Genomic DNA, 10000 nt, shown 5'->3' with positions numbered 1-10000 from the left:
TATATACAGTGAACCCCCCATAATTCTGGGAAAATTCGCAGATTCTCATTTGGAACCTAACTAACAGCAAATTATCTTAAAATTTGATTATCCTAAAATTAGAATCCGCAGCGGGACCGAATGTTCAGGAACGTTAGGAATAACTTTTAAACTATGTTTTTACTAACAAATTTCATAACATTTCACATCATTGTATTAAAGTGACATAATGTTTAGAGGAATTCACTGAGGTACCATAGGGGGTGCGTGGAAAATTTGCGGATTTTGGGAATCACTGTTTATACACTTATCAGGCATAACATGATGAGCACCTGCCTAATATTCTGTTGGTCCCCTTTTTGCTGCCAAAACAGATTCATTAAGCATTAACAGCATTAACTTCTACAGCAATTTGAGCTACAGGAGCTCGTCTGTTGGGTCGGATCACACGGGCCAGCCTTCACTCCCCACGTGCATCAGTGAGCCTCGGCCACCCATGACCCTGTCGCTGGTTCACCACTGTTCCTTCCTTGGACCACTTTTAATAGATACTGACCACTGCAGACTGGGAACATCCCTCAAGAGCTGCAATTTTGGAGATGCTCTGACCCAGTCGTCTAGTCATCACAATTTGGCCCTCTGATCAAATCCCTATTTAAAATTTTTTTTTTCTTGCTTTCTTATATATCCCACCCACTAAGCAATAATCAGTGTTATTCACATCACTGTTCTAAATGTCATACATCATATGTGCACGTGTGTTTGTGTGTGTAAGTCTAAGTGAATGTATATATATATATACATATGTTTGTGCTTGTGTGTGCGAATGTGTGTTTGTGTGTGTATGATGTAATGGTTACAAAATTATATTTAGGTCACATCATGGGAAGATGATGCTGATTCGGCTTGATGGAAAATTCACCCTAACAGATCAAGAACTGCTGTGTGTCTGTGTGTATGATGTAATGGTTAGATTATATTTAGGTCACATCATGGGATGATGATGCTGATTCAGCTTCATGGAAAATTCACCCTAACAGATCAAGAACTGCTGTGTTTGTGCGCATGCGTGACTGTGTGTGTGCGTATGTGTGTGAAAGAGAGAGAAAGAGGGGATTTACAAAGTCTGTACAGGGGCAAGAGTATTTTTAAAGGGTATTTTAATTGAGATAAATTAATGCTCTTTATGCTCCTATGTATATTTGCTAGCATACAGTACCCTAAAAAATCAAATTTTACTAAAACTGAACAGTGATAGATAAAACAACTTTGAAAACGGTGTATTTTAGCTTTAAACCCCATAAATTTGTTCTCAAAAAAACATTTATCTTGAATAAAACAAGCATATTTTCAAACTTTAGTACAGAAACAGATCCTTTTTTTAAAAAGTAGATTTTTTCCCACTACTAGAACTATTTCCATTTTCTTAAGATATTTTTTTAATTCATTACTCAACCAAAGATCAAAATATTATATAACCACTTTTCTTTTTTGCCACTTGTTATTATAAAAAAAATATTTTTCCCTTCACTTTATTACATAATAACCAACAGCAACCTAAAACTGTGTGTTTATCAGTTTTATCACAATTTATTTTTTTCTGTCTAGCTATTGTTCGATCCATCCATCCATCCATCCATCCATTCATCTACAGCATTAGTCTTCTGTTTCCTTTAGCAAAAAATCTTACAAATTCATCCATGTCTAAAGTATTTGTTTTGTCTTTTATAAAACATGGTGTAATGATAGGGGGTTATGTTTCTTGACAGTGTGGGGAAGGAAATTTTGAACAACATGATGTTGAAGACACCATTTGCCAGGTCTCCAGCCATGGCCGTGTGCGCTACCAGGAAGGATTAAATGAGCAGCATACATTGCCGAACGCTTTGGGTAATTAGTTAATTTTGGCTTGGATGGTGCAACGTTATTGAAATCACTAACGGCCTGAACTGGGGCTAAAACAGCCAGGTGTGCTTTGGGGCACTTGTTGAAGACTAAGGATGAGCAGTGCTTGTGGAGGGTAAACTGAAATTAACCATAGCCTCTGATGTGCTAGCAGCAGCATCGCTATAGATACATGCAGCACTAGGCTCACTTATTAGCCTAAAAAACATAGTTGTAAAGGCAGTCGAATAAATTGTAATGCGATTTAATGTCGGGTAAATAAGAATTCGTAGGAGTAGTGCAGACTGATCATTGTTCACTGGCTATAGGCTGCCACCTAATAAGAAGTTAGAAATCATGTTGGTATTTTTTGGGTTATTTTTTACCCAAACTTTGATTTGGGTGGGCAAGACGCAAATTAGCTTGGGCTACGTTCACCCCTTCCCACTGCTGCCGCCAGCCCTGTTTTCCGCCAATCTTGAGGAGTTCCCAGAGGTTTTGAGTGTTTGCTGCTTTTTCTTCACTTTCCAATTCAACTCACCTCACAACATCTCAAATGGATTCAGATTGTAAAACAAACAATGGTCTAAGTGCACACATGAAGGCATGGCATGTCACTGCAGAATGTTGTGGTGGCCATGCTGGTTAAGTGAGCCCTCGATTTTTATAACATCACCAACAGTGTCACCAGTAGTGGACCCCCACACCATCACACCTCCTCCTCCTGTTCACCCTCTGTATCTCTAACAAGACACGGCACTTAGAACAAAACATTTTAAATTTTGACTCCTTAGTCTGCTACAGATACAATGTCCATTCCTTGAGTTTCTTTGCCCAAGCAAGTCTTTTCTGCTTGTTGTTTTTCTGAAGTAATGTTTATTTTGCTGCAATACAACGATAAAGGCCTGACTCACGCAGTCTCCTCTAAACAGTGGATGTTGAAATATGTCTGCCCCTTAAACTCTGAGAAGCATTTATGTAAATCTGCAGTTTTCGAGACTGGTGATTCTAATAAAATTATCCTCTGCAGCAGAGGTAGCTCTTATTCTTCCTTTGCTGTGATGGTCCTCATAAAAGTCAGTTTCATCTTACCGTCTTTTGCGACTGCACTTGGGGATACATTTAAAATTCTTTAACTTTTTTAGATTGACTGACCTTCATTTCTTAAACTAATGATGGATCTTTACTTAACTGAGTGTTTCTTGTTATAATAAACCCTAGATTTGTACTCTAGTTGGTGAACACTTATTGTAAGAAGAAGGAGGATCATAGGCTGACATATAAGAGTGGAGGAAGGTGCACACAGGTGGATTATGTTCTATGTAGGAGATGCAGATTGGATACTGTAAGGTGTTGGTAGGGGACAGTGTAGCTAGACAGCATCAGATAGTGGTCTGTAGGATGGTTTTGTAGGTGAAGAAGAAGAGACAGACAGGGGCTCGGTGGTGGTGAGGAGGTGCTAGATGATTGAAGTGTATGATTGGGTAACTACTGCAGAAGTGATCAAGGAGGCCTTTAGAAAGGTACTTGGTGAGACATCTTGAAATAGAAAGAAAGAGAAGAGACGTGGTGCTGGAATAAGGAAGTACGGGTGAGCATAAGGAGAAAGAGGTTGGCAAAACAGAATTGGGAATGACAGAGTGATGTAAAAAGTAGGCAGGAGTACAAGGAGATGCGGCAGCAGGTAAAGAGGGATGTGGTTAACGCAAAGAAAAAGGCATATGAAAAGCTGTATGAGAAGTTGGACACTAAGAAGGGAGAAAAGGATTTATACCGATTGGCCAGGCAGAGAGACCGAGTTGGGAAGGATATGCTGCAAGTTAAAGTAATAAAGGGATGGAGATTGAAATGTGTTGATTAGTGAGGAGAGTGTGTTGAGAAGATGGAGGTATTTTTTTAGCATCTGATGAATGAGAGAGAATGAAATGAGAGAGAGAGAAGGTTGGATGGTGTGGAGATGGTGAAGCAGGAAGTGAATAGGATTAGTAAGGAGGAAGTGAGAGCGGCGATTAAGAGGATGAAGAGTGGAAAGTCAGTTGGACCAGATGACATACCGGTAGAAGCATAGAGATGTTTAGGAGAGATGGCAGTGGAGTTTTTAAAAATATTGTTTAACAGGATTTTGGAAGGTGAGAAGATGCCTGAGGAATGGAGAAGGAGTGTGCTGGTACCGATCTTTAAGAATAAGGGAGATGTGCAGACCTGCAGTAACTACAGGGGACTTAAGTTTATGATAACTTCACACTATGAAGTTATAGGAAAGAGTAGTGGAAGCTAGGCTGAGAGAAGAGGTGACCATCTGTGAACAACAGTATGGTTTTATGCCGAGGAAGAGCATCACAGATGTATTATTTGCTTTGAGAATGTTGATGGAGAAGTATAGAGAAGGTCAGAAGGAGTTGCATTGTGTGTTTGTAGATTTAGAGAAAGCGTTTGGCAGGGTGCCGAGAGAGGAGTTGTGGTATTGTATGAGAAAGTCAGGTGTGTCAGAGAAGTATGTGAGGGTGGTGCAGGACATGTATGAGGACAGTGTAAGCATTAAAGTGTGCAGTAGGAACAGCAGACTGGTTCAAGGTGGAGGTTGGACTGCATCAAGGATTGGTTCTGAGCCCTTTTCTGTTTGCAGTGGTAATGGACAGGTTGACGGACGAGGTCAGACAGAAGTCTCCATGGACTATGATGTTTGTGGATGATATTGTAATTTGTGGTGAGAGTAGGGCGCAGGTTGAGAAGAGCCTGGGGAGGTGGAGGTATGTGCTGAAGAGAAGGGGAATGAAAGTCAGTAGGAGTAAGACAGAGTACATGTGTGTGTGAATGAGAGGGAGGGCAGTGGAGTGGTGTGGTTGCAGGGAAAAGAGGTGGAGGAGTTTAGGTACCTGGGGTCAACAGTGCAAAGTAATGGAGAGTGTGTTAGGGAAGTAAAGAAAAGAGTGCAGGCAGGGTGGAGTGGGTGGAGAAGAGTGGCAGGAATGATTTGTGATAGAAGAGTGTCTGCAAGAGTGAAAGGGAACGTTTATAGGACTGTGGTGAGACCTGCAATGTTGTATGGTTTAGAGTCAGTGGCATTGAGTAAAATACAGGAGGTGGAGCTGGAGGTAGCAGAGCTGAAGATGTTGAGGTTTTCATTGGGAGTGACGACGATGGAAAGGATTAGAAATTAGTTTATTAGAGGGACAGCGCATGTAGGATGTTTTTGAGACAAGGTGAGTTTGGACATGTGTAGAGGTGGAACATGGGGTGTATCGGTGCTGAGGATGGAGCCACCAGGAAGGAGGAAAAGAGGAAGACCAAGGAGGAGATTTATGGATGTGGTGAGGGAAGACATGCAGGTAGTTGGCTTGAAAGAGTCAGATGTGGTGGACAGGGGGGATTGAGACAGATGATCCGCTGTGGCGACCACTAATGGAAGAAGACGAAAGAAGAATAGGAAGAAGACAACTGTAGTTGTAGTAGCACTAATAGGGCTATTGCCTTTGTACTTACCCTTTCCTCTGCACAAGACAACTGATAGTCCAAAACACATTAAGAAGGCAAGAAATGTCAAAAATGAACTCTTGATAAGACACACCTGTGACCTAAAACTCATTCCAGGTGACTACCTCATTAATCTGGTGAGAGATTCCCATAAGTTTGCTAAACTGGCATCAAAGTGACATGGAGCCACTTTAGACAATCTATAATGTTACAAATATGATTTTTTTTAGTATTAATAAACAATGTTAAAAATAAAGAAAAAACAATGTAGGAATGGTACTGTACACACACACACACACACACACACATACATACAGACAGACAGACAAACATTGCCACTGTCACCACTTTGTGTTGCTTTGTTCGTTGTTCGTTTCCTGTTAACACTGATAATCAGATGTTAAGCTAAGTGTGAGAAAGAGAGTGAGAGAGAGAGAGAGAGAGAGAGAGAGAGAGAGAAGTGCAAGAGGGGGGTTCTTATCAGTTACAGTAATAAATATGAACTGCTCTGCACTGGATGGAGCAAAAGTGGGGGGTACAATACTTTGTATAGAGCAACAGCTGGGCATCAGATAGTAATTGTGTGTGTGTGTGTGTGTGTGTGTGTGTGTGTGTGTGTGTGTGTGTGTGTGTGTGTTTTGCAGGTTGACCTGGAGCCTGAGGGGAAGATATATATCCAGATCACTCTAAATGGGTCATTTACTGAGGGTAAGGATCATGACTGAGAGAGAGACAAACACACACACACACACACACACACACACACACACAAACATTTACAGAGTCAAATTATGTTACACTACTAGAGCATTCATGCATGTCTTTTGTAGAAGAAAAACTTCTTCTCGTTTTTGTGTGTGTGTGTGTGTGTGTGTGTGTGTGTGTTTTCTCATACAGTAAAGACTCCTTTAATACATGCAAACACACACAGCCCCACATTTCCTCTAAACCCTGTGGTTAACTCTGCTGGCCTAAACATTAATGAAACAACATTGTGGTCTCAATCTCTCACTCTCTACTTCTTTTTTGTTCTGTCTCTTTCTCTCTCTCTCTCTGTCGTTCAGCAGTCTTTTATCTTTCTTGTTTCTCTTTATCATTTTATTGCTGTCTTTTCTTGTAAGTACATTTGCACTTCTCACCAGCAGCTGGAACCAGAGTCTCATGATCAAAATTCCAACGTTAACCATTTTAGAACACCAAGAACATCGCTCTGTGTGTGTTTGTGTGTGTGTGTGTGTGTGTGTGTGTGTGTGTGTGTGTGTGTGTGTGTTGGCAGCTTTAGGTTAGAACTTTGTGTCATACACAAGTGCAGGTACATCAGGCGTTCCACAAGTTAACAAAAAGCACAATTGAAATTGGACAAGTGATTGGTCGTTCGTGAATTATTTATTAATTTTGAATGTGATTTAGAAAAACGAATCATCTCAAAGAGAAATTAGTTTATTTTGTACATGAGCAAAGCATTGCAAAATCTCCATAGGTTAGTTACAGGAAACAGAATTGAGCAGTTTACATTGCAACTCTTCTAGTCCGAGTTGTTTGTTCTGTTACCACATGACTCCTATAAAGGCTATGCAGTGCTTTACACAGGAAACAGAATTGAGTAGTTCATCTCATGAGTTCTCCGGTCAGAATCGTTCATTCTTTTGAACAAAAAAATGAACGAAATCGCAAAAATGATCAGATTTTCCTATCACTAAATCAGACTTTGAGGTAATTGTAGCTTCAGCAGAGAGAGACAGTGGTTATCTGAGCATTCATTCTGAAATTTTGTAGGAAGGGAGAGATTTAGCCTAATGGTGGAGTTCAACCTCACAAGAATGCTATTCCCCCAAATACATTCATGTGGAAATCATGCAACATGTAACACTAAGTACAATCAATATACAAATACTAAATAAACACTGGGCACTAGTAAGTGTTAATCAGTCGATGTTTGAATAAATCTAAGTCGTTGCCTCTAAAAACTGTATCAGTTTTAATCTTCATTATTGTATTCTGTTTTTTTTTTTTGTTTTTTTCAGTTTCAGGTTTGTAAACAGTTTTATTTTCATTTTTATTTTGCAAAAATCCTCGGTTCCTGTTAATTTTTTTGTTTTAGGATTGTTTTTTGTATTTCATATCTACTATTTGGGAAAAGCTTTCATGTTTGTAAATGTGTATTTGACAAGATACAATAACTATATTACAAAAAAATATTGGGACACCTGACTTTTAACAGCTATCTGTGGTTTATAACAAACCGTTTGAGCTACACGATTGTATAGGATGTTTTGGATGCTGTATCATGAAAGTTAAACTAGAAGCCCCAAGCCTGTTCCAGCATGGCAATGTCCCTGTGCACAAAGCCGCACCCATGAAGATATGCTTTACATGGTTTGGAGTGGAAGATCTGCTATAAAGCTCTGATCAACATTCAGATTTGTGGCATTTAGCAGACGCTTTTATTCAGAGCGATGTACCAGTTGGCTTTGAGTCTCTATCAATAAATAAATCAACACTGGTTAACGAGTGTGCAGACTCAGGATACCATCAGCCTTATAGCACACATTTAGACAACATAAAGACGTACATCATACAGGAAGAAGTTTGCTAGTTTAAGTATTTCAGGAAGCGGTAGGTCTTCACCCATCGTTTGAAGATGTGGCAGTTACTCAGCTGTTCAGACATTTAGGGGAAGTTCATTCCATCACCTCGGTGCCAGAACAGAGAAGTCTTGATGTATACTTAACTCTTACTCTGAGAGAAAGTGGGACCAGTTGGGCAGTTCTAGAAGATCTGAGGCAGCATGGTGCAGTGAGGAGTGATGAGAGATTTGCAGTAAGAAGGTGCCGGTCTATCTTTGGCTTTGTAGGCAAGCATCAGTGTTTAGAATCTGATGCGAGTGGGAGAACTTGGGCAGATTGAACACAAGTCGCACAGCTGCATTTTGGATCACTTGCAGAGGACAAATAGTGTTCAGAGACTGAACAAGCACCTGAGCAGCCTGTGTGGATAAAAACGGCCAAATACTTTTGATGACGTAGAGAGGAAACCAACAAGATCGTGTCACATTAGCAACATGTAAGGAAGAGGACAGTTGGTTGTCAATGGTCACCCGAAGTTTGGGTGCAGTGACTGAAGGTGAGAGTCGTGTACCCTTCAACCGAATGCTTATTGCTCCCCATACCTCCTCAGTCCACCAACATTGGTACTTGACTTTACTGTGTCTGAATGAATATCCACAAATCTCCACAAGCACACTCCAACAGCTAGTAGAACATCTTTCCAGACGAGTGGAGCTTATTATAACAGCAAACGGGGACTAAATGTTTGATGATATGTTACCAATCTTATAGGCAGGTGTCCACAAATTTTCGACCATTCAATGTAAATGTTCAAAAGATTTTTGATCTCACAAATCCTTTTGAAACATGTACCACGTTATACTTAGTATGTTATGGATATGGCTCCAAAAATCTGTTCAAGACAAAATTGTTTGCATTTGAAAGTGGAATTTATAGCTGCAGTTTACTTTTTTCACCTAACTGTAAATAAAATAAAGCAACTCACTACCATGTACTAATTGTGTGTTCTGTGACTGAATCTGAAAGTGTTCTATACAGTACACTGTTTTATCATTTGATCAAGCTGCATTTCGTTCCTTTGATTTTGGTTGTATTTACTAGAAAGATTGTGTTTTCACAATGTTTGCAAACAACATTTTTCAGGAACCGGGTACTGGATAAGTTCCTGGTCTCATAACCATTTTTAGCTTTTATTGCAATGTAACTTTTTACAATCTTCTTTTATTTATTGCCTTATGTAAGTTCTCTAGAAAGTAAAGGGTCATAGAAGGTTATGATGGTGTTTCACTCTAGAAATAGTTTTGAGGTAGTTTCTGTTTTGTGAATACATTTAAACACCTTTCTGGGTTCCAAAAACAGTTTCTGTAATAGACATTCAATTTAGGTATCTGGGTTCTTGGGTGGAAAACCTGTGCTGTTCACCCCTAGTAAAACTTCTTTGTGGAAACTTACAAAAATGTGTTTTATGTGGAGCCTGTAATACGGAGCTAAGAATATGTCATTATCCAAAGAACCCCTAAGGAACCATTTTTCTCAGCATGTATTCTTGTGGAGGGTTTTTTTAAATTGTTTTTCTAGACTTGTGTCTCCTAAACTTCGAGTTATTTTGGTGAATGTAAACCCGTGGATTTAAGCCTCACCCATAGCCCTTGTGGGTGTGGATTGAATATTTAGACCAAGTGTGAAAACCACCTTCATCTATGTCACTTTCCACATTTTTAGTTCATCCATAGCTCAATTCTCTGTCTCTCTCTCTCTCTCTCTCTCTCTCTCTCTCTCTCTCTCTCTCTCTCTCTCTCTCTCTCTCTCTCTCTCTGTCTGTCTCTGTGTCTCTGTCTGTCTGTCAGTTTCTGAGGAACCAGCTCCTCCTCCTCCTGCGTTTAAGGAGTTCAGTCGGAAGCGTCAGCGTGCAGTGAGACGGAGAGTCCATCAGGTCAATGGACACAAGTTCATGTCCACTTTCCTGAAGCAGCCTACGTTCTGTTTTCACTGCAAGGAGTTTATATGGTACAATACACACACCTATACACTCAGACACATTCCTACATTCTTCTATACACACTCCTACACACTCATGCACTCTTATATACACTAAT

The 10000-nt window shown here is 40.0% G+C and overlaps 1 protein-coding gene across 2 annotated transcripts in view; it reads left to right on the top strand.

The window, feature by feature from the left end:
* prkcha (protein kinase C, eta, a) overlaps positions 1 to 10000 on the top strand; it is a 22986-nt gene that overhangs the window by 5194 nt on the left and 7792 nt on the right. The window contains exons 1-3 of one of the 2 annotated variants that reach the window (XM_046873040.1): positions 1799 to 1869; positions 5982 to 6045; positions 9752 to 9911. In XM_046873040.1, the coding sequence (XP_046728996.1) occupies positions 1840 to 1869; positions 5982 to 6045; positions 9752 to 9911 (254 nt within the window). In that variant the 5' untranslated portion in view covers positions 1799 to 1839. Of the gene's footprint in view, positions 1 to 1798; positions 1870 to 5981; positions 6046 to 9751; positions 9912 to 10000 lie in introns of those variants that run through there. The other variant, XM_046873030.1, reaches the window with a different exon arrangement.

Source organism: Silurus meridionalis, chromosome 2, assembly GCF_014805685.1.
Source record: "Silurus meridionalis isolate SWU-2019-XX chromosome 2, ASM1480568v1, whole genome shotgun sequence".
In the NCBI taxonomy this organism is placed as follows: domain Eukaryota; kingdom Metazoa; phylum Chordata; class Actinopteri; order Siluriformes; family Siluridae; genus Silurus; species Silurus meridionalis.
Note: the sequence above shows the minus strand (reverse complement) of the source record. Positions and strands in the feature narration are given on the sequence as shown.